Raw genomic sequence first — 24,613 nt, forward strand, 5'->3', positions numbered from 1 at the left:
TAAATGACAGCGGAATAGTTTTTAGGGATTCAAACAGCTGCAGTAAACCAGCCGGCGTGCGTCTTGTTAGATACGGTGATTCAACTCACTCAGATATTTGCCAGTATATATTTACGTCAGCTCTAAAATATATAATGTAATAATATTTATTATGGAGTAGAGGACAATAAAAAGACAGAAAAATAAACAATCCCGGTGTATCTATAAATAAAAATAAAATAAAAAGTGGATTAATCAACAAAGGAAAATGAATTCATTAATATTGTCTTATCAATAATATATCAAACAATGCCTTTTAGACTATTTTAGCTCAAAGTTTTGGTTTTAGAGCACGTTTCCTGGTGGAGACCAAAGTCAGAGCTAAAAGAGAAACAAGTCTTTAATGGTAACAAATGAGATGAATTACTAAATGACCCCCTTCAGAGAAGATGAATCCTCTCTGTGGATGTGACCCACTGACCCCTGGTTGACCCTGGAGATCAACCTGAGAGAGAAACCTAATACACACACACACACACACACACCGTAGAAACCTGACACCCCGTGTGTTTCAGTGGATTTTAAAAACTATAAATAATCATGACATTATATTGTCAGATACAACGTGTAATTATGATGATTATGGGTCTCAAAGACTATTCCCTGAAACAATGAAACCCCCCCGTCTGAGCTCAACATGGTACGCCCTCTGGAAGTTCTCACTTCCTGTTTGGACCAGCAGGTAACAAGGACTTGAGCTCAAATGTAAATAATGAATGGAACCGAATGGAATTCATGAACAATGGTATTTATTGGTTATTTCATGAACAATAATAAGAATGTAGTTTTGGTTTTCGGTGAGAAACATTGAAGGAGAATAGTTAACAAGAAAAACCCTCAAGGGACCCTGGTGCTCAGAGACACTACCACTTTAGTCCACAGGGGGCGCCAGAACCAACACTACCACTTTAGTCCACAGGGGGCGACAGAACCAACACTACCACTTTAGTCCACAGGGGGCACCAGAACCAACACTACCACTTTAGTCCACAGGGGGCGCCAGAACCAACACTACCACTTTAGTCCACAGGGGGCACCAGAACCAACACTACCACTTTAGTCCACAGGGGGCGACAGAACCAACACTACCACTTTAGTCCACAGGGGGCGCCAGAACCAACACTACCACTTTAGTCCACAGGGGGCGCCAGAACCAACACTACCACTTTAGTCCACAGGGGGCGCCAGAACCAACACTACCACTTTAGTCCACAGGGGGCGCCAGAACCAACACTACCACTTTAGTCCACAGGGGGCGCCAGAACCAACACTACCACTTTAGTCCACAGGGGGCGCCAGAACCAACACTACCACTTTAGTCCGCAGGGGGCGCCAGAACCGACACTACCACTTTAGTCCACAGGGGGCGCCAGAACCAACACTACCACTTTAGTCCACAGGGGGCACCAGAACCAAGACTACCACTTTAGTCCGCAGGGGGCACCAGAACCAACACTACCACTTTAGTCCACAGGGGGCGCCAGAACCGACACTACCACTTTAGTCCACAGGGGGCACCAGAACCAACACTACCACTTTAGTCCACAGGGGGCACCAGAACCAACACTACCACTTTAGTCCACAGGGGGCACCAGAACCAACACTACCACTTTAGTCCGCAGGGGGCACCAGAACCAACACTACCACTTTAGTCCACAGGGGGCACCAGAACCAACACTACCACTTTAGTCCACAGGGGGCGCCAGAACCAACACTACCACTTTAGTCCACAGGGGGCGCCAGAACCGACACTACCACTTTAGTCCACAGGGGGCACCAGAACCAACACTACCACTTTAGTCCACAGGGGGCGCCAGAACCGACACTACCACTTTAGTCCACAGGGGGCACCAGAACCAACACTACCACTTTAGTCCACAGGGGGCACCAGAACCGACACTACCACTTTAGACCACAGGGGGCACCAGAACCAAGACTACCACTTTAGTCCACAGGGGGCACCAGAACCAACACTACCACTTAATGCAGCATTAGTTGTGTCTCTCTCTAAATTGATAACATTAATAGATATTTGTTATGGGTATAATTAAATTAACCTGATAAATAAGGGAACTGCTCCCTCTGCTTGTTCCGCTCTGCAGATTTGTGACGGGATGAATCTGTTCTTCTTCTCCTGTTTCAGTCCTCGTCGTGTTCGTCACATTCTTCTTCTCTTCCTCCGAGCCACGAACGCAGAAAGACTTCCTGTTGAGCCTCAGTGTGTAGCTTGTGTAGATGTGTGGGTCCCTTTGTTTCCCCTTTGCTACTCTCAGTGTTACATAACACACACAAACTAATTTTGTCCTGAAGTTTCACTTCACCTGTTCCCGTCACCGGTGGCAACCATGGATGCTTTGTTCGTTTGGTGCAACCCAATACTTTGAGACAAAGAGCGGCTCTGTGGGATATTTCACACACACACACACACACACACACACACACACACACACACACAGGAGGACGCGCTGGCTGGACAAGCAGCTCGGCACAATAACTCTGTCTGTGTGGAGTCTTTAACAGCCGGCGGACGTCCAGACGACTGCAGGACACAAACCGGCCGGTCGGCTCGGCTCTTTATATCATTTGTGATTCTGGGCTGCACAAAATAAACTGGATTTTATTTTTATTTTATTGGCCATCGTCAAGAAGAGATTTCTGCTCAAACCACAGAAACGACGAGCACAAGAGATTAAAAACTAAATAACGTCAAATGTTGCCGAAGACTTTTACGGGTCCAGCTTCAGAAACACCAGATACTACACTTCCCATAATGCACCTCGGTAGATATTTCAAACTTCAACCCCCACCCCACAAGATGTCTATAAGGAGTGGACGTCGTCACCGTGACATCACCCATTGGTTTGTGGACCGCTGTAACAAAGCATAGCCTTTAGCCTTCATCCTCTTGGTTTTTAGCCTTCATCATCTTGGTTTTTAGCCTTCATCCTCTTGGTTGTTAGCCTTCATCATCTTGGTTTTTAGCCTTCATCATCTTGGTTTTTAGCCTTCATCCTCTTGGTTGTTAGCCTTCATCATCTTGGTTTTTAGCCTTCATCATCTTGGTTTTTAGCCTTCATCATCTTGGTTTTTAGCCTTCATCCTCTTGGTTTTTAGCCTTCATCCTCTTGGTTTTTAGCCTTCATCCTCTTGGTTTTTAGCCTTCATCCTCTTGGTTTTTAGCCTTCATCATCTTCACTCATTGTGGTAGCCCCGCCCTAAAGCTGGTGCAGAAGTACCACGGTGAGTTTGTACTGAACGTAAATGAGCTGAAATGCTGAAAGGTTTTACGTAACAGAGCAGTTTCACGTCCTCTCACAGAAACAAACTAATTCCAGGATAAAAAAACTAATTACACAAACTGCTTAACAAACAATACGTTGTTTCCAGCCTCATTAGCTAAATATAACCTCCTCCAGAACAAACACACAGATATTCAATTCAGTTCAATTTATTTATTTACAGACAGCGTTCTTTAAAGTATTTTCAATAGTTCCCTCAGACACATCCTGCCTTTCTCTTGCTGCGTGGTTAAGACACCAGATTTACAACACACCAGGGTGTGTGTGTGTGTGTGTGTGTGTGTGTGTGTGTGTGTGTGTGTGTGTGTTGTGGATACGAATTTAGATTTACCATTGTCTATAATGTTACCGTGACATTTGCCAAACGACGGCAGTCTCCTCTCTCCCAGCAGCAGTGACGCACAGGGAGTGTGTGTGTGTGTGTGTGTGTGTGTGTGTGTGTGTGTGTGTGTGTGTGTGTGTGTGTGTGTGTGCGTGTTCTCGCTGGTCAGTCTGGACGCTCTCCATCTTCCTGCTTCGGTGTTGATGAAGTTCTCAGTGTGAGCTCAGGCCGGCTCTCGGCTCATGCTCACTGTTCTCTGAAGCTGCATGAATACGTGAACGAGCACCATGTTTGTTTAACTCCTTCACAAAAGCTTCTTTAAGGAAAACCTCCTGAACCACAAGCGGGTGGGGGGCATGTTTAGATCCTCTAATACCCAGTAGATCATGTGACCAGTAGAACATGTGATCAGTAGATCATGTGACCAATAGAACATATGCCCAGTAGAACATGTGATCAGTAGAACATGTGATCAGTAGAACATGTGCCCAGTAGAACATGTGATCAGTAGAACATGTGCCCAGTAGAACATGTGATCAGTAGATCATGTGATCAGTAGAACATGTGATCAGTAGAACATGTGCCCAGTAGAACATGTGATCAGTAGATCATGTGATCAGTAGAACATGTGATCAGTAGATTATGTGACCAATAGAACATATGACCAGTAGAACATGTGACCAGTAGAACATGTGATCAGTAGAACATATGACCAGTAGATCATGTGACCAATAGAACATATGACCAGTAGAACATGTGCCCAGTAGAACATGTGATCAGTAGATCATGTGATCAGTAGATCATATGACCAGTAGATCATGTGATCAGTAGAACATATGACCAGTAGAACATGTGATCAGTAGATCATGTGACCAATAGAACATGTGATCAGTAGATCATGTGACCAATAGAACATGTGGCCAATAGATCATGTGATCAGTAGATTATGTGAACAGTAGAACATGTGATCAGTAGAACATGTGACCAGTAGAACATGTCATCATGTGACCAGTAGAACATGTGACCAGTAGAAAATGTGATCAGTAGATCATGTGACCAGTAGAACATGTGATGAGTAGAAAATGTGATCAGTAGATCATGTGACCAGTAGAACATGTGATCAGTAGATCATGTGCCCAGTAGAACATGTGATCAGTAGATCATGTGATCAGTAGATCATGTGCCCAGTAGAACATGTGATCAGTAGATCATGTGACCAGTAGAACATGTGCCCAGTAGAACATGTGCCCAGTAGAACATGTGATCAGTAGATCATGTGATCAGTAGATCATATGACCAGTAGAACATGTGATCAGTAGATCATGTGATCAGTAGAACATATGACCAGTAGAACATGTGACCAGTAGATCATGTGATCAGTAGATCATATGACCAGTAGAACATGTGCCCAGTAGAACATGTGATCAGTAGAACATATGACCAGTAGATTATATGACCAGTAGAACATGTGATCAGTAGATCATGTGACCAGTAGAACATGTGCCCAGTAGAACATGTGCCCAGTAGAACATGTGATCAGTAGATCATGTGATCAGTAGATCATATGACCAGTAGAACATGTGATCAGTAGATCATGTGATCAGTAGAACATGTGATCAGTAGATCATATGACCAGTAGAACATGTGATCAGTAGATCATGTGATCAGTAGAACATATGACCAGTAGAACTTGTGACCAGTAGATCATGTGATCAGTAGATCATATGACCAGTAGAACATGTGCCCAGTAGAACATGTGATCTGTAGAACATATGACCAGTAGATCATATGACCAGTAGAACATGTGATCAGTAAATCATATGACCAATAGAACATGTGACCAATAGATCATTTGACCAGTAGAACATGTGACCAATAGAACATGTGATCAGTAGACCATGTGACCAGTAGATCATATGACCAGTAGAACATGTGACCAGTAGAACATGTGACCAATAGAACATGTGATCAGTAGAACATGTGACCAATAGAACATGTGATCAGTAGATCATGTGATCAGTAGATCATGTGACCAGTAGATCATGTGACCAATAGAACATATGACCAGTAGAACATGTGACCAATAGAACATGTGATCAGTAGATCATGTGATCAGTAGATCATGTGACCAGTAGAACATGTGATCAGTAGATCATGTGACCAGTAGAACATGTGACCAGTAGAACATGTGACCAATAGAACATGGCATCATGTGACCAGTAGATCATGTGACCAGTAGAACATGGCATCATGTGACCAGTAGATCATGTGACCAGTAGAACACGTGATCAGTAGATCATGTGACCAGTAGAACATGTGATCAGTAGATCGTGTGACCAGTAGAACGTGTGACCAATAGAACATGTGATCAGTAGATCATGTGATCAGTAGATCATGAGACCAGTAGATCATGTGACTAGTAGATCATGTCATCATGTGATCAGTAGATCATGTGACCAGTAGATCATGTGATCAGTAGATCATGTGACCAGTAGATCATGTCATCATGTGACCAGTAGATCATGTGATCAGTAGATCATGTGACCATGACATCATGGATGTTTCTTTGATCTTTGATCATGTGACTTTGTAAACAACCAATCAGTGTTTAGACCAACTGGAGGAGAGCTAGTAACGTTAGCAGCACCGCTGACGAAGAACCAGTGTGACGAAAAAAACAGATGTTTGTGTGTAAATGTTTGTGTATAGATGTGTGTGTGTAGATGTTTGTGTGTAGATGTTTGTGTATAGATGTTTGTGTATAGATGTTTGTGTGTAAATGTTTGTGTATAGATGTGTGTGTGTAGATGTTTGTGTATAGATGTTTGTGTGTAAATGTTTGTGTATAGATGTGTGTGTGTAGATGTTTGTGTGTAGATGTGTGTGTGTAGATGTTTGTGTATAGATGTTTGTGTATAGATGTTTGTGTGTAAATGTTTGTGTATAGATGTTTGTGTATAAATGTTTGTGTATAGATGTTTGTGTATAGATGTTTGTGTATAGATGTTTGTGTATAGATGTTTGTGTGTAGATGTGTGTGTGTAGATGTTTGTGTGTGTGTATAGATGTTTGTGTGTAAATGTTTGTGTATAGATGTTTGTGTATAGATGTTTGTGTATAGATGTTTGTGTATAGATGTTTGTGTATAGATGTGTGTGTATAGATGTTTGTGTATAGATGTTTGTGTATAAATGTGTGTGTATAGATGTGTGTGTATAGATGTTTGTGTATAGATGTTTGTGTATAAATGTGTGTGTATAGATGTGTGTGTATAGATGTTTGTGTATAGATGTGTGTGTATAGATGTTTGTGTGTAGATGTGTGTGTGTAGATGTTTGTGTGTGTGTATAGATGTTTGTGTGTAAATGTTTGTGTATAGATGTTTGTGTATAGATGTTTGTGTATAGATGTTTGTGTATAGATGTTTGTGTATAGATGTGTGTGTATAGATGTTTGTGTATAGATGTTTGTGTATAAATGTGTGTGTATAGATGTGTGTGTATAGATGTTTGTGTGTAGATGTGTGTGTATAGATGTTTGTGTATAGATGTTTGTGTATAAATGTGTGTGTATAGATGTTTGTGTATAGATGTGTGTGTATAGATGTTTGTGTATAGATGTGTGTGTATAGATGTTTGTGTATAGATGTTTGTGTATAAATGTGTGTGTATAGATGTTTGTGTATAGATGTGTGTGTATAGATGTTTGTGTATAGATGTGTGTGTATAGATGTTTGTGTATAGATGTGTGTGTATAGATGTTTGTGTATAGATGTGTGTGTATAGATGTTTGTGTATAGATGTTTGTGTGTAGATGTTTGTGTATAGATGTTTGTGTATAGATGTGTGTGTATAGATGTGTGTGTATAGATGTTTGTGTATAGATGTTTGTGTATAGATGTTTGTGTGTAAATGTTTGTGTATAGATGTGTGTATAGATGTTTGTGTATAGATGTGTGTGTATAGATGTTTGTGTATAGATGTTTGTGTGTAGATGTTTGTGTATAGATGTTTGTGTATAGATGTTTGTGTATAGATGTTTGTGTATAAATGTTTGTGTATAGATGTTTGTGTATAGATGTTTGTGTGTAGATGTTTGTGTATAGATGTTTGTGTATAAATGTGTGTGTATAGATGTGTGTGTGTATAGATGTTTGTGTATAAATGTGTGTGTATAGATGTGTGTGTATAGATGTTTGTGTATAGATGTGTGTGTGTAGATGTTTGTGTATAAATGTTTGTGTATAGATGTGTGTGTATAGATGTTTGTGTATAGATGTTTGTGTATAGATGTTTGTGTATAAATGTTTGTGTATAGATGTGTGTGTATAAATGTTTGTGTATAGATGTTTGTGTATATATGTTTGTGTATAAATGTGTGTGTATAGATGTGTGTGTATAGATGTTTGTGTGTACATGTTTGTGTATAGATGTTTGTGTATAGATGTGTGTGTATAGATGTGTGTGTATAGATGTTTGTGTATAGATGTGTGTGTATAGATGTTTGTGTGTAGATGTGTGTGTATAGATGTTTGTGTATAGATGTTTGTGTATAAATGTGTGTGTATAGATGTTTGTGTATAGATGTGTGTGTATAGATGTTTGTGTATAGATGTGTGTGTATAGATGTTTGTGTATAGATGTGTGTGTATAGATGTTTGTGTATAGATGTGTGTGTATAGATGTTTGTGTGTAGATGTGTGTGTGTAGATGTTTGTGTATAAATGTATGGACCATGTGGTACAAACAATAACTTTACGTCTATATGATGTTATGATGAGTGTATATCGTTAGCGTCGTTATTCAAGTGAGTCGTTAGAGTCGTTAGTGACGAATGATGTCATATCCTCCCTTCCTGCTTCTCTCCAGTGCAACAATGGAGACAGAAAGTCTCCAGAAGAGAGCAGTGATCTGGGTTACGTGGGCAGCAGCGTTACGTAAGCCCACTCTGAGCTGCTATCAACACTCAGACAACATGTGAAACCAAGTTCGCTTCACACGGAATAAAGGACTCACAAGACCTGAGACGGGTCGTCTTCGTGTTCATAGCAGCAGCTGATGTGCAGCGTTACATAACGACTTTGATTAGTATTAATTAGCAGAAAGGAACATAATTAACATAAATATCTCAACCAGGAGGACCCTGCTGTGAATGTTTCTGTTCCTGCAGGATCTCTGCTGCTCTTTGTGTGAAACCACCGTCTGTATCTCACTGTTTCACAATCAGATCCATTACTGACACGGAAAGTAAAGGAAATGGCAGAACATGAAGATTTCTTGCTGGCATTTCTTCAAATGTTCGTACCTTTTGGGTTTTTTCATAAGTGGCTACGTAGTCAGTCACCTGAGTCATTAGTGTTTCAGTCACCTGAGTCGTTAGTAGAGTGAGTCATTGGTGTGTCAGTCACGTGAGTCGTTGGTGTTTCAGTCACGTGAGTCGTTAGTAGAGTGAGTCGTTGGTGTTTCAGTCACGTGAGTCATTAGTAGAGTGAGTCGTTGGTGTTTCAGTCACCTGAGTCGTTGGTGTTTGAGTCACGTGAGTCGTTAGTAGAGTGAGTCGTTGGTGTTTCAGTCACGTGAGTCGTTGGTGTGTCAGTCACGTGAGTCGTTAGTAGAGTGAGTCGTTGGTGTTTGAGTCACGTGAGTCGTTAGTAGAGTGAGTCGTTGGTGTTTCAGTCACGTGAGTCGTTGGTGTGTCAGTCACGTGAGTCGTTAATAGAGTGAGTCGTTGGTGTTTGAGTCACGTGAGTCGTTAGTAGAGTGAGTCGTTGGTGTTTCAGTCACGTGAGTCGTTAGTAGAGTGAGTCGTTGGTGTTTGAGTCACGTGAGTCGGTAGTAGAGTGAGTCGTTGGTGTTTCAGTCACGTGAGTCGTTGGTGTTTCAGTCACGTGAGTCGGTAGTAGAGTGAGTCGTTGGTGTTTCAGTCACCTGAGTCGTTGGTGTTTGAGTCACGTGAGTCGGTAGTAGAGTGAGTCGGTAGTAGTGTTGAACTAGTGTTGTATGGAGGCTCATGCTCTCTAATCCACCCTCAAGAGGACCTTCAGGAGCACCAGACCTCCCTCATTAAAGCCGATTCTAAAATGATGAACCAAAGTGACTGAAGGAGTTTCATGAAAACATGTAGAATATGTGTAAGAAAAGTGGGGCTGCTGCTAATTATTGTTTTTTATTATCTGTGAGTCGATTATGTTCGTTTGGTCTATAAAATAAAAGACAACGTCCTCAAATCTCTTGTTTGTCAGCCGTAGCGAGTCGTTAGTGATAATAATGAGAACAAGTTTCAAAGCTTAAGATACATATAAGAAATATAGAGAGATCAGCACTTACGCATTGCAGTAGGGCTTCTTGTCGTAGCCTTTGTAGTTCTTCATGTTCAGGGTCATCTTGCAAACCTCGCAGTGGAAACATCCTTTATGCCAGTTCTACACACACACACACACACACACACACACACACACACACACACACAGGTCAATATTATATTTGTGGCGGCAAACTCCAGAATGACAAGAACCTCTGGTTGTATAGAAGTCTATGCTTCATGTGTTAAAGCTGCATTCTCTCTCCTGACCACCAGGGGGCGACTCCTCTGGTTGTATAGAAGTCTATGCTTCATGTGTTAAAGCTGCATTCTCTCTCCTGACCACCAGGGGGCGACTCCTCTGGTTGTATAGAAGTCTATGCTTCATGTGTTAAAGCTGCATTCTCTCTGCTGACCACCAGGGGGCGACTCCTCTGGTTGTATAGAAGTCTATGCTTCATGTGTTAAAGCTGCATTCTCTCTACTGACCACCAGGGGGCGACTCCTCTGGTTGTATAGAAGTCTATGCTTTATGTGTTAAAGCTGCATTCTCTCTCCTGACCACCAGGGGGCGACTCCTCTGGTTGTATAGAAGTCTATGCTTTATGTGTTAAAGCTGCATTCTCTCTCCTGACCACCAGGGGGCGACTCCTCTGGTTGTATAGAAGTCTATGCTTCATGTGTTAAAGCTGCATTCTCTCTCCTGACCACCAGGGGGCGACTCCTCTGGTTGTATAGAAGTCTATGCTTCATGTGTTAAAGCTGCATTCTCTCTCCTGACCACCAGGGAGCGACTCCTCTGGTTGTATAGAAGTCTATGCTTCATGTCTTAAAGCTGCATTCTCTCTCCACTTTAATGCCGAAATGTTACATATTAAACTTTAAAACAAACACATCCATGATGATACTAGTGTCACAATTTCTATATCGACACAACACCTTGATAAATATTCAATATCTAACGTATCAATACTGTGTCCACTAGAGGATACAGTATTCTCCTCGTCCTCTTCCTCCTCCTCCTGTGTCCACTAGAGGATACAGTATTCTCCTCCTCCTCCTCTTCCTCCTGTGTCCACTAGAGGATACAGTATTCTCCTCCTCCTCCTCCTCCTCCTGTGTCCACTAGAGGATACAGTATTCTCCTCCTCCTCCTCCTCCTCCTGTGTCCACTAGAGGATACAGTATTCTCTTCCTCCTCCTCCTCCTCCTCCTCCTCCTGTGTCCACTAGAGGATACAGTATTCTCTTCCTCCTCCTCCTCCTCCTCCTCCTCCTGTGTCCACTAGAGGATACAGTATTCTCCTCCTCCTCCTCCTCCTCCTCCTCCTCCTCCTGTGTCCACTAGAGGATACAGTATTCTCCTCCTCCTCCTCCTCCTGTGTCCACTAGAGGATACAGTATTCTCTTCCTCCTCCTCCTCCTCCTCCTCCTCCTGTGTCCACTAGAGGATACAGTATTCTCTTCCTCCTCCTCCTCCTCCTCCTCCTCCTGTGTCCACTAGAGGATACAGTATTCTCCTCCTCCTCCTCCTCCTCCTCCTCCTCCTCCTGTGTCCACTAGAGGATACAGTATTCTCCTCCTCCTCCTCCTCCTCCTCCTCCTCCTCCTGTGTCCACTAGAGGATACAGTATTCTCTTCCTCCTCCTCCTCCTCCTCCTCCTCCTCCTGTGTCCACTAGAGGATACAGTATTCTCCTCCTCCTCCTCCTCCTCCTCCTCCTCATCCTCCTCCTCCTGTGTCCACTAGAGGATACAGTATTCTCCTCCTCCTCCTCCTCCTCCTCCTCCTCCTCCTCCTGTGTCCACTAGAGGATACAGTATTCTCTTCCTCCTCCTCCTCCTCCTCCTCCTCCTGTGTCCACTAGAGGATACAGTATTCTCCTCCTCCTCCTCCTCCTCCTCCTCCTCCTCCTCCTCCTCCTGTGTCCACTAGAGGATACAGTATTCTCCTCCTCCTCCTCCTCCTCCTCCTCCTCCTCCTGTGTCCACTAGAGGATACAGTATTCTCCTCCTCCTCCTCCTCCTCCTCCTCCTCCTCCTCCTGTGTCCACTAGAGGATACAGTATTCTCCTCCTCCTCCTCCTCCTCCTCCTCCTGTGTCCACTAGAGGATACAGTATTCTCCTCCTCCTCCTCCTCCTCCTCCTCCTCCTCCTCCTCCTCCTGTGTCCACTAGAGGATACAGTATTCTCCTCCTCCTCCTCCTCCTCCTCCTCCTCCTCCTCCTCCTCCTGTGTCCACTAGAGGATACAGTATTCTCCTCCTCCTCCTCCTCCTCCTCCTCCTCCTCCTGTGTCCACTAGAGGATACAGTATTCTCTTCCTCCTCCTCCTCCTCCTCCTCCTCCTGTGTCCACTAGAGGATACAGTATTCTCCTCCTCCTCCTCCTCCTCCTCCTCCTCCTCCTCCTCCTCCTCCTGTGTCCACTAGAGGATACAGTATTCTCCTCCTCCTCCTCCTCCTCCTCCTCCTCCTCCTCCTGTGTCCACTAGAGGATACAGTATGAATCCAGGTGTTAGCTCCTTACTAACAATGAACAGCTTCTTTATTCTCACTTTAAATTCTGGTTTAAGGTTCCTGCAGCAGGAACATCTCGTCTCAAGAGGACTATTGGAAGCAAAATCAAGTCTTCCTCCTCCTCCTCTTCCTCCTCCTCCTCCTCATCCTCCTCCTCCTCTTCCTCATCCTCTTCCTCTTCCTCCTCTTCCTCCTCCTCCTCCTCCTCTTCCTCCTCCTCTTCCTCCTCCTCCTCCTCTTCCTCCTCCTCTTCCTCATCCTCCTCCTCTTCCTCCTCCTCCTCCTCCTCTTCCTCCTCTTCCTCCTCCTCTTCCTCCTTCTCCTCTTCTTCCTCTTCCTCATCCTCCTCCTCCTCCTCTTCCTCCTCCTCCTCCTCATCCTCCTCCTCCTCCTCCTCCTCTTCCTCCTCCTCTTCCTCCTCCTCCTCCTCCTCTTCCTCCTCCTCTTCCTCATCCTCCTCCTCCTCCTCCTCTTCCTCTTCCTCCTCCTCCTCCTCTTCCTCCTCCTCCTCCTCCTCCTCCTCCTCCCTAAAGCACGCCTCCTCTTTCATTCACTTTAATATTCCCGTCATCTCTCTTGAAAGCCGGACCGAAGCTGCGTTTGGTTTTAATGTGTTTTTAGAACGCTGACACACATTTATCATAAACATCATTTTTGTGTGTGTGCTGTCGGTCACCTGATGCCTCGCAGGACAGAAGATAAATTAATAATGCATCACCATTATGCAACGGACTGTTGCCGAGGGGTTGCCATGCAAACACCAAAGAGCAACACCATTATATCCCTCGTTCGTGTATTTAATGGTGTATCTTTAGGCTTTGTTTAACGAACAAATTTGTAGTATATTTATAGTTTTTAACGAGTTAACGAGATAATCATGACCGAATCATGATAGAAGGAATGTGACGAGGAGAAAGGACAATAAACATGGAAATAGAATAAAACATTAAAGATAAATAAATATGGTAAACAACAACAACCAGATAACTGTACTTTAAAACAAGTATATATTATAAAATAAACGTGGCATACATGCATATTTTAATAAGAAAAGATGTTCAAAGGCTGTTGAAGAAACTTGTCCAGAGGCTGTGAGAGTCAGTCAGGGCGAAATTAATATTAAAGGAATATTTTAAGTAATGAGAGGTATAGAATATGCTAAATTAACCATAAAGGTCCCACCTCAAGTCTCTGCTACAGTATTACAGTAATAACTCAATAAAACCAGATTATAGGTTTTCTCTGATTGGCTATTAACTCTTAACCCTTAATGGAGGACAGAGAGCTAATAAGACTTCATAATAAATCACCTCTGGAGAAATCAATAACTCAACTATAACTATGTGAGGCTGCCTCTTATTGTAAGTTAATTAAATGTAATAGTATTATTCTTTTATATAATATAATTATATTACTTTTTTTATGTAGTGGGCATTTTTCTTATTATTCTATTCTAGTATTAGCATATATTGTACATTTTTCTTATTATTCTATTCTAGTATTAGCATATATTGTACATTTTTCTTATTATTCTATTCTTTGTATGTATTGTATTTTTCTTAATATTCTATTGTATTTTTTTAATATATATATATATATATATATATTGTAAATGTTTATTATGTATTATTCTATTTTTTTGTATATATTGTACATTGTTCTTATTATTCTATTATTGTATATATTGTATTTTTTTCTTATTATTCCGTTCTATTTGTTGTATATATTGTAAATTTTTCTTATTATTCTATTATTGTATATATTGTATTTTTTTCTTATTATTCCGTTCTATTTGTTGTATATATTGTACATTTTTCTCATTCTATTTGTTGTATCTATTGTACATTGTTCTTATTATTCTCTCCTCTTCTTGTAATCTATTGTACATTGTTGTTCTTATTGTGTATATATATATATATTGTATGTTTTGAATATAGTATTGCTTTACCTGTATGCATACAAGCTGCTGGGTACCGTTTCCCCTTGTAGATGAATAAAGTAACATCTCTCCACCTGATGGTTGAACTTGTTTAAATGACACGCTCAGGCGCAGAATTACTCGGCACCAATGGGCGCTCGTGGGGCTCGTGGGGCTCACGTGGGGCTCGTGGGGCTCGTGGGGCTCGTGGGGCTCGTGGGGCTCGTGGGGCTCGTGGGGCTCGTGGGGCTCACGTGGGGCTCGTGGGGCTCGTGGGGCTCGTGGGGCTCACGTGGGGCTCGTGGGGCTCGTGGGGCTCGTGGGGCTCGTGGGGCTCGTGGGGCTCGTGGGGCTCGTGGGGCTCGTGGGGCTCGTGGGGCTCGTGGGGCTCGTGGGGCTCGTGGGGCTCACGTGGGGCTCGTGGGGCTCGTGGGGCTCGTGGGGCTCGTGGGGCTCACGTGGGGCTCGTGGGGCTCACCTTGTCCAGGCAGCTGACTTTCTCCGTCGGGTAGACGATCTTCCCGCAGCGGGCGCACGCGGGGTTCATGCTCCTCCAACAACCGATAAATAAATCCACGTGTTGATGATTATTGTCTCCCGTTGAATCACCACCACAAAGTGTGCGCGTGCGCGTGCGCGTGTTTGGGGGAGAGAGAGACCGCAGGTGAGCGGCGCACCGTCCGGCGTGAAGGCTGCTGAAGCTGCGCTGGATCCCTCCGGAGGACCGCAAGCTGGCAGGAGTTAGTGCGGAGGGAACCGGAAGTTAGCGGAGGCGAGACCGGAAGTGGAATAAATGAAATACAATATAATTTAAAAAACGTAGTATTTGTTATTTTGCTCAGTATATTGCTCTGATATTAAAATAAAAAATGAGCAGAACATTTTACATTAGTGAGAAACAAACAGGCTCCCTCTGTTTATATAAACTTATTTACTAAGTGACCAACATATATAATAAAGGATTATCTTATCTTATCTTATCTTATCTTATCTTATATATTCTACAACATGCTGTAAAACGCACATAAAACAGCTGTGACGCTGGTTTGTGATGACATATGTGTCTATGCCTCCTCTCATACAACATATGGCCCATGTGCATCCTTTATTTATTTATTTGGGACTCATTCACAAGCAATCAGCTCTCCCTGCTGGCGAATGGAGGTCATCAATAAAATGCCTAAAATAATAAAAACAAAACGATGCGTTTTGTTTTTAGTCCTGAAAGATCAGATTTGATCTTGTGAACCATTTGAGGACAAATTCTCATCACACAGGATTTTACATTTAGTATTTGATACGTCAAATATTCAACAACTTTATTCATTTATACATAGAAACATTATTATATACATAAATACAATAGAATAAAAAAGTAAAACGTTAGCAGCGAGGTGAGTATTTCAGTCTACTGAAGGTTGCCTTTCTTTTAGCATAATTAAAATGTTGATTTGATGTTAATTATTAAAGCTAATTGTTGCGTAGTTTAAGTATAAATACCTCAAGGTATAAGTCCTGCATTTAACACATTTACTCATGGAGAAGTATTATCAGTAAAATTCTCTACTTTTTTGAAATAACCAAATGCTCATATGATTCAATATTACATATTCATATTTTTATTTTGAAACAGTAACACCCCCATGCTCACAAAAACAAAATAATGATACATAAATAATAATAATAGCAATAATTAGTTAATGACATACATAGAAATAGATAACAGAATATTGTACTAAGTTGTACTGAAGGAAAAATAATAAGAAAACGAGGCGGAGGAGCTTTTAACTGTGTTGTGTTTTTCTAGTGTGTTGTTTAATAAATCAGAAGTGCTGCTAATTCCCACTGAAACGACAACATTTAAACTATCTTCATAACAGGGGGGGGGGGGGGGGTTCAAATGCTCTCCCACCTCACATGGTAACTATACATCTTGGTGTTATGGTTAACTCTAAAGACCTTGTCATAAGTCATCATTGTTATAATCTACAGACCACCAAAGTCTAACAGTGTTTTTATCCAAGAGTTTGCTGAACTTTTAGCCTATTTTATGTCACAATATGACAAAATTCTTATTTTAGGGGATTTTAACATACATGTCTGCTGCCCGTCTCAGACACTTTGGAATCTTTTAACCTCACTCAATACAACAGCCGACACATTCAAAGGGTCACATCCTCGACCTCGTCCTGTATAATAGTCTCAGCCTCGAAAACTTTAACATTAAGGATATCTGTGTGTCTGATCACAAAGTAATTTTATTGTGTGGTTTTATCCCAACTTCCCACAACTCACAGTACACCTGCCCGTTGCCGGGTTTTTAACTCCATGTCTGCTAGTAAATGTTCAGAGTGTTTTACTGCTGCTTCTTTAACTGCTTTTAATCCACATTCTGATACTGAGGAGCTGCTCTCTCTTTTTAATCACACCGGTCAGACTGTCCTGGACTCTGTTGCCCACTACAAGGTCAACAAGTTAAACAGAACACCACAGCTCCCCCACCCTTTAGCCCTGGATAAATGAATCCACCAAAGAACTAAAGAGAGACTGGAGGAGAAAGGAAAGAAAATGGAAAAAAACTGCCCTCCACATATTTTATAATATTTGGAAAGAGGCGATGAATAACTATCAAAAGGCAGTTAAAGAATCAAAAACCTATTTCTTCTCCAATTTAATTCTAAACAATCATTCAAACCCCAGAGTCTTATTCAAGGTCATAGACGAGGTCATAACCCCCCCCCCCCCCCTGTCATTTTATTAATGCCTCACAAGAGATGTGTGAGAAGTTTTTACATTATTTTAATAATAAGGTAAATGAAATAAGACAACCAATTACCCCCCCAACCCGCGTTGTACATGCCAGTAGGGACATTCAAAACTATTTTAGTCATTTTCAACCTGTATCATTGCCCTTTTTATCCCAACTTATATCACACATGAAATCAGCCACATGCAGCCTTCATTTTATTCCTACTAAATGTCTCAAAGAGGTTATTGGCACTCTAGGGCCCAGTATTTTATTAATTATTAATAGCTCCTTAGCAAGTGGTACTTTCCCATCGATTTTTAAACATGCACTCGTACAACCTCTTTTAAAGAATCCTAAGCTGTTGTTTCCAATTTTAGGCCAATTTCAAAACTTCCATTTATATCAAAAGTTGTAGAAAAAGTGGTTTCAACACAACTCCTAGCTTTTATGAATCATAATAACATATTTGAGAAATTTCAGTTTTAGAGCACTTCATAGCACAGGAACTGCCCTCCTCAAGGTAACTAATGACCTCCTTTTAGCAGCCGTTTGAATTCTTTTAGACCTTAGTGCAGCTTTTGATACTGCAGATCACGACATTTTAATCGATCGCCTCAAAACCTGGGTTGGCATCAAGGACACTGCACTTGGCTGGTTTTAGAAAGATCGTACTCGGTCACCATAGGTAATCACTCGTCTTCCACGACTCACATTACCTGTGGTGTACCACAAGGTTAATTTTAGGTCCACTTTTATTTTCTATCTACATGCTTCCACTCGGCCAAATCCTCCAGCGACACAACGTATCTTTTCATTGCTATGCAGACGACACACAGATATACCTTCCGCTGAGACCTGGTGACCCAGAGAGCCTGGCTGCTGTCTTAGATTGTCTCTCTGACGTTAACTGCTGGATTACATTACATTACATTACATTACATTACATGTCATTTAGCTGACACTTTTATCCAAAGCGACTTACAATAAGTGCATTAAACCATGAGTCCAAACTCAGAACAACAAGAATCAAGCAAGTACAATTTCTTCAATAACGTTAAACTACAAAGTGCTATCAGTAAGAGACATTTAAGTGCTACTAAAGTGTTAAACTACAAAGTGCTATCGGTAAGAGACATTTAAGTGCTACTAAAGTGTTAAACTACAAAGTGCTATCGGTAAGAGACATTTAAGTGCTACTAAAGTGTTAAACTACAAAGTGCTATCGGTAAGAGACATTTAAGTGCTACTAAAGTGCCAAACTACAAAGTGCTATCGGTAAGGGACATTTAAGTGCTACTAAAGTGCTACTACGGCTCTACCTTCCCTATTCAAGGTATAGTCGAAAAAGATGTGTTTTTAGTTTGGCTCAACATTCAGCTCAATAACTCCAAATCAAGATTCAGCTCAATAACTCCAAATCAGAAGTCATATTATTCAGTTCCCCAAACAATAACACCAGTCTCATCAAGAGTCAACTCGGTCCCCTGGCTGCTTATTTAAAACCTGTTGCCAGAAATTTGGGTGTAATGTTTGACTCTCAATTAAATTTTGAATCACAGATCAAAAAAATTGTCCAGTCCTGCTTCTTTCAATTAAGAATAATCTCAAAAATCAAACCCATATTGTCACGCTCAGATCTGGAAAAAGTCATTCATGCACTCATTTTCTCTCGACCCGACTACTGCAACTCCCTCGTTTCTGGCATAAATCAAAAATCCATCTCCCGCAAAATTATATTTCTTAGGGGCCCCGCTCTCTGGAGCCCGGTCCCCCAGAGACTCGTTCCCGTCCTCTAGCCCGCCCCAGCTTCTCTTGTCCAGTCGGCGCCCGGCCGACCCCTGCTTCTCTTGTCCAGTCGGCGCCCGGCCGACCCCAGCTTCTCTTGTCCAGTCGGCGCCCGGCCGACCCCTGCTTCTCTTGTCCAGTCGGCGCCCGGCCGACCCCTGCTTCTCTTGTCCAGTCGGCGCCCGGCCGACCCCTGCTTCTCTTGTCCAGTCGGCACCCGGCCGACCCCTGCTTCTCTTGTCCAGTCGGCGCCCGGTCGACCCCTGCTTCTCTTGTCCAGTCGGCACCTGACCGACCCCTGCTTCCCGTGCACTTATTTTTGGTTTTACTTAACCATAATATTTTAGATTAGAATATTCCTTCCTTCAATGGGAGGAGGCCGGAGCACCCGGAGAGAACCCATCCATCCCCAGACACATGTGACCAGAACATGGCATATCTCAGGGTTTCTCAGTCTGGCTTTTCCCCCCCGACTCTTGGCTACCAAAATCCCCTGTACCATTTGCTCCTCTTTTGGTCGGCGACCTTTTTCTCCAGAAGCGTCACCTGGGTCTTTGGAGCAACGCTCTCCACGGGGAGCGTTGTGTAGTGAAGGATGGCCTTCTTATTCTCTGAATAATCTTCAATCTCCTGGGGCGTCAGTTGTAGCCCCTCCGAGGCCTTAAGGAGGGCCGACTTTTCCTCACGCCACTTTCGAAAACCTTCAAAATCTTTCTTGGCTTTGTCCGCTGCGGTCGTGAAGCTGTCGACCTCCTCTCTTTGTGCCTGGAGCTGAGTTTCACGGGAGGCTGTGGTCTCCTCCAGTCGAGCCACACAGGAGACTCTGATCTCCTCAATCAAGGAGTCTTTTTCCTCCTCCCACTTGGAACGGTCAGCTGCAAACCGCTTCTCCTGTTCCTGAGTCTCCAGGTCAACAATCGATCTGTCTCTCCTACACTGGCCACTATCTCTCTTCAGCTCCTCTTCAGACGCCATCAGAGCAGCCTGGAGCCTCTCATTCTCCATCTTCTGCTCTTGACACTGGGTGGTCAGCTGGTCAAAAAAGCTGTTTCTACCATTTTCCAGCTCCATCAGAGCAGTCTGGAGCCTCTGATTCTCCATCTTGTACTCTTGACCCTGGGTGGTCAGCTGGGCAAGAAAGCCTTTTCTACAGTCATCCAGCTCCTCCAGGTGGCAACTCGTGTCCATCTGCCAATGATCCCATTGAGTCTTCAGCTCCTGCTGGGTCTGCGTCAGAACAGCCACGAGTTTCTGATTCCCGTGTTTCTGCTGGTCCACCTTGGCTTGGAGAGAGGTCACCTCTTGCTCCAGGAGGAGGCGCATAGTGCCATGCTGCTCAGTTTTGATTTCTTGGGCAGCGATGATTCCGTCGATCTTCACTTGGAGCTCCCGAGTATTCTCATTCACCTGCATCTCCGGGTGTGGTGACAAGTCTTCACTGGACTGGCCACGTTCACTCTTCAGCCCCTGCTTGAATCTTTTGAACCATTTATGCCTCTTCTTGTCTGCAATCTTTTTCTCTAGAAACTCGACCTGAGTCTTTAGAGCAACGCTCTCCCCGTGAAGGATGGCCTCATTCTTCTCTGACTCTTCTTCCTTCTCCCGGAGAGTCAGTTTGAGCTCCTCCGAGGCCTTAACGACGGCCGACTTTTCCTCCTGCCACTCTCGAAAACCTTCAAAATGTAATTCGGCTTGGTCCAGTGCGGTCGTGAAGCTGTCGACCTCCTCTCTTTGTGCCTGGAGCTGAGTTTCACGGGAGGCTGTGGTCTCCTCCAGTCGAGCCACACAGGAGACTCTGATCTCCTCAAGCAAGGAGGCTTTTTCCTCCTCCCACTTGGAACGGTCAGCTGCACACTGCTTCTCTTGTTTGTGTGTCTTCAGGACAGCAATCCATCTGTCTCTCTCCAGCTTCTCTTCAGACGCCAGCAGAGCAGTCTGGAGCCTCTCATTCTCCATCTTCTGCTCTTGACCCTGGGCAAGAAAGCTGTTTCTACCATTTTCCAGCTCCTTCACAGCAATCTGGAGCCTCTCATTCTCCATCTTCTGCTCTTGACCCTGGGCAAGAAAACTGTTTCTATCATTTTCCAGCTCCTTCACAGCAGTCTGGAGCCTCTCATTCTCCATCTTCTGCTCTTGACCCTGGGCAAGAAAGCTGTTTCTACCATTTTCCAGCTCCTTCACAGCAATCTGGAGCCTCTCATTCTCCATCTTCTGCTCTTGACCCTGGGCAAGAAAGCTGTTTCTATCATTTTCCAGCTCCTTCACAGCAATCTGGAGCCTCTCATTCTCCATCTTCTGCTCTTGACCCTGGGCAAGAAAGCTGTTTCTACCATTTTCCAGCTCCTTCACAGCAATCTGGAGCCTCTCATTCTCCATCTTCTGTTCTTGACCCTGGGCAAGAAAGCTGTTTCTATCATTTTCCAGCTCCTCCAGATCAGACTGGAGCTTTTCATTTACATTCTTCTCCTGGTCCAGTTTAGCCTCGAAGGACTCGGCAGTCCCCCCCAGTATTTTGGTGAGCTCAACCTGGTAGTCCCACAGCCGGTCTTGATATGCAGCCCGGCATTGTACAGCAGTCACCTTAGCCTCCTCTCTCTGGGTCAGAAGAGCGCCCTCCATCTGGCTGACTTTCTCTCGCAGCTCCAGAGTCTCAGCTTCCTTGAAGGTTAGCTCCTTCTCCAAACGCTCAGCTTTGGAGAGAGCCTCTAACTTGGCCATGGAATTCTCCTTAAGCTGCATCTTCAGCTGGTCGGTGTTCCCCACAAAGAGGCTGCCGGCCACCTCATAAATCCGAGCTGCAAAACCAGGATGCGGCTTCACCTCGCTTGATTTCTCCATCAGTTCCTGTGTGGACGTGCTGGCGACGGCGTGTTGAGCCTGAGCCTCATTCAATTTCAACATTTCTTCCGGTGAACGATTAAAAACTAATAAAAAAGTTAAAATGTCCTCTTTCGTTAAAAATCAGTGTCTTCTGTGAGTTTTTCTCCTTCCAGTAAGTTTTCCTGCGTGTTGAATTGTGTCTGCACACATATATATGAGCTCAGCATCAAAGGCACAGATGGATGGAATGTCATCACTGACATAATTGATGACATCACGACACAATGGGCGGAGCTTATGGCTTCACAAAGGAATTCTGGGTAGAATTCTGCCTTTGTTCTCGTTGCCATGGTTTTGTCTTTGTTTGATTTCAGGCTGATTTCTGAGATGAAAACTGACTTACAAATACATGCATTAGAATAACATCAATAAAATGCCTAAAATAATGCACCAATGGTGTTTTGTTTATAGATCGATCACATCCAGTCCTGAAAGATCATATTTTATGGATCTCTCTCCCGGCCTGTAGACGACAAGAAGTCCGGCTAGAGTCAGGGGTCCCCCGGTAAAGTAATTATATCGCTTTTTATCAAAGCCACATGTGTCCAGGTAACCAGTGTGTCTTGTATCAGTGTGCGTAGGTAACCAGTGTGTCTTGTATCAGTGTGTGTGGGTAACCAGTGTGTCTTGTATCAGTGTGTGTGGGTAACCAGTGTGTCTTGTATCAGTGTGTGTGGGTAACCAGTGTGCGTAGGTAACCAGTGTGTCTTGTATCAGTGTGTGTAGGTAACCAGTGTGTGTGTAGGTAACCAGTGTGTCTTGTATCAGTGTGTGTAGGTAACCAGTGTGTCCTGTATCAGTGTGTGTAGGTAACCAGTGTGTCTTGTAGCAGTGTGTGTAGGTAACCAGTGTGTCTTGTATCAGTGTGTGTGGGTAACCAGTGTGTCCTGTATCAGTGTGTGTAGGTAACCAGTGTGTCCTGTATCAGTGTGTGTAGGTAACCAGTGTGTCTTGTATCAGTGTGTGTAGGTAACCAGTGTGTCCTGTATCAGTGTGTGTAGGTAACCAGTGTGTGTGTGTAGGTAACCAGTGTGTCCTGTATCAGTGTGTGTAGGTAACCAGTGTGTCTTGTATCAGTGTGTGTAGGTAACCAGTGTGTCTTGTATCAGTGTGTGTAGGTAACCAGTGTGCGTAGGTAACCAGTGTGTGTGTGGGTAACCAGTGTGTCTTGTATCAGTGTGTGTAGGTAACCAGTGTGTCCTGTATCAGTGTGTGTAGGTAACCAGTGTGTCCTGTATCAGTGTGTGTGGGTAACCAGTGTGTGTGTGGGTAACCAGTGTGTCTTGTATCAGTGTGTGTGGGTAACCAGTGTGTCCTGTATCAGTGTGTGTAGGTAACCAGTGTGTCCTGTATCAGTGTGTGTGGGTAACCAGTGTGTCCTGTATCAGTGTGTGTAGGTAACCAGTGTGTCCTGTATCAGTGTGTGTGGGTAACCAGTGTGTCTTGTATCAGTGTGTGTGGGTAACCAGTGTGTCCTGTATCAGTGTGTGTGGGTAACCAGTGTGTCCTGTATCAGTGTGTGTAGGTAACCAGTGTGTCTTGTATCAGTGTGTGTAGGTAACCAGTGTGCGTAGGTAACCAGTGTGTGTGTGGGTAACCAGTGTGTCTTGTATCAGTGTGTGTGGGTAACCAGTGTGTCCTGTATCAGTGTGTGTAGGTAACCAGTGTGTCCTGTATCAGTGTGTGTAGGTAACCAGTGTGTCTTGTATCAGTGTGTGTAGGTAACCAGTGTGTCCTGTATCAGTGTGTGTAGGTAACCAGTGTGTCCTGTATCAGTGTGTGTGGGTAACCAGTGTGTCTTGTATCAGTGTGTGTAGGTAACCAGTGTGCGTAGGTAACCAGTGTGTGTGTGGGTAACCAGTGTGTCTTGTATCAGTGTGTGTGGGTAACCAGTGTGTCTTGTATCAGTGTGTGTAGGTAACCAGTGTGTCCTGTATCAGTGTGTGTGGGTAACCAGTGTGTCTTGTATCAGTGTGTGTAGGTAACCAGTGTGCGTAGGTAACCAGTGTGTGTGTGGGTAACCAGTGTGTCCTGTATCAGTGTGTGTGGGTAACCAGTGTGTCTTGTATCAGTGTGTGTAGGTAACCAGTGTGTCTTGTATCGGTGTGTGTAGGTAACCAGTGTGTGTAGGTAACCAGTGTGTGTGGGTAACCAGTGTGTCCTGTATCAGTGTGTGTGGGTAACCAGTGTGTCTTGTATCAGTGTGTGTGGGTAACCAGTGTGTCTTGTATCAGTGTGTGTAGGTAACCAGTGTGTGTAGGTAACCAGTGTGTCTTGTATCAGTGTGCGTAGGTAACCAGTGTGTCCTGTATCAGTGTGTGTAGGTAACCAGTGTGTGTGGGTAACCAGTGTGTCTTGTATCAGTGTGTGTAGGTAACCAGTGTGTGTAGGTAACCAGTGTGTGTAGGTAACCAGTGTGTGTAGGTAACCAGTGTGTCCTGTATCAGTGTGTGTAGGTAACCAGTGTGTGTAGGTAACCAGTGTGTCTTGTATCGGTGTGTGTAGGTAACCAGTGTGTGTAGGTAACCAGTGTGTGTAGGTAACCAGTGTGTGTAGGTAACCAGTGTGTGTAGGTAACCAGTGTGTGTAGGTAACCAGTGTGTCCTGTATCAGTGTGTGTAGGTAACCAGTGTGTCTTGTATCGGTGTGTGTAGGTAACCAGTGTGTGTGGGTAACCAGTGTGTGTAGGTAACCAGTGTGTGTGGGTAACCAGTGTGTGTAGGTAACCAGTGTGTGTAGGTAACCAGTGTGTGTGGGTAACCAGTGTGTGTGGGTAACCAGTGTGTGTAGGTAACCAGTGTGTG

The 24,613-nt window shown here is 43.7% G+C and overlaps 1 protein-coding gene across 2 annotated transcripts in view; it reads right to left on the minus strand.

Moving 5' to 3' along the window:
* The window catches only part of nebl (nebulette), a 79,527-nt gene extending 64,405 nt beyond the window's left edge, over positions 1-15,122 (minus strand). Inside the window, exons 1-2 of one of the 2 annotated variants that reach the window (XM_034560129.1) lie at positions 14,874-15,104; positions 9,987-10,081 (exon numbers count right to left, since the gene is read on the minus strand). In XM_034560129.1, coding sequence (XP_034416020.1) covers positions 9,987-10,081; positions 14,874-14,942 — 164 coding nt within the window. In that variant the 5' untranslated portion in view covers positions 14,943-15,104. Of the gene's footprint in view, positions 1-9,986; positions 10,082-14,873 lie in introns of both variants that reach the window. The other variant, XM_034560128.1, reaches the window with a different exon arrangement.
* Between the last annotated feature and the right edge of the window lie 9,491 nt (positions 15,123-24,613).

The sequence above is a fragment of the Cyclopterus lumpus genome, chromosome 20 (genome assembly GCF_009769545.1).
Source record: "Cyclopterus lumpus isolate fCycLum1 chromosome 20, fCycLum1.pri, whole genome shotgun sequence".
Lineage (NCBI taxonomy): Eukaryota > Metazoa > Chordata > Actinopteri > Perciformes > Cyclopteridae > Cyclopterus > Cyclopterus lumpus.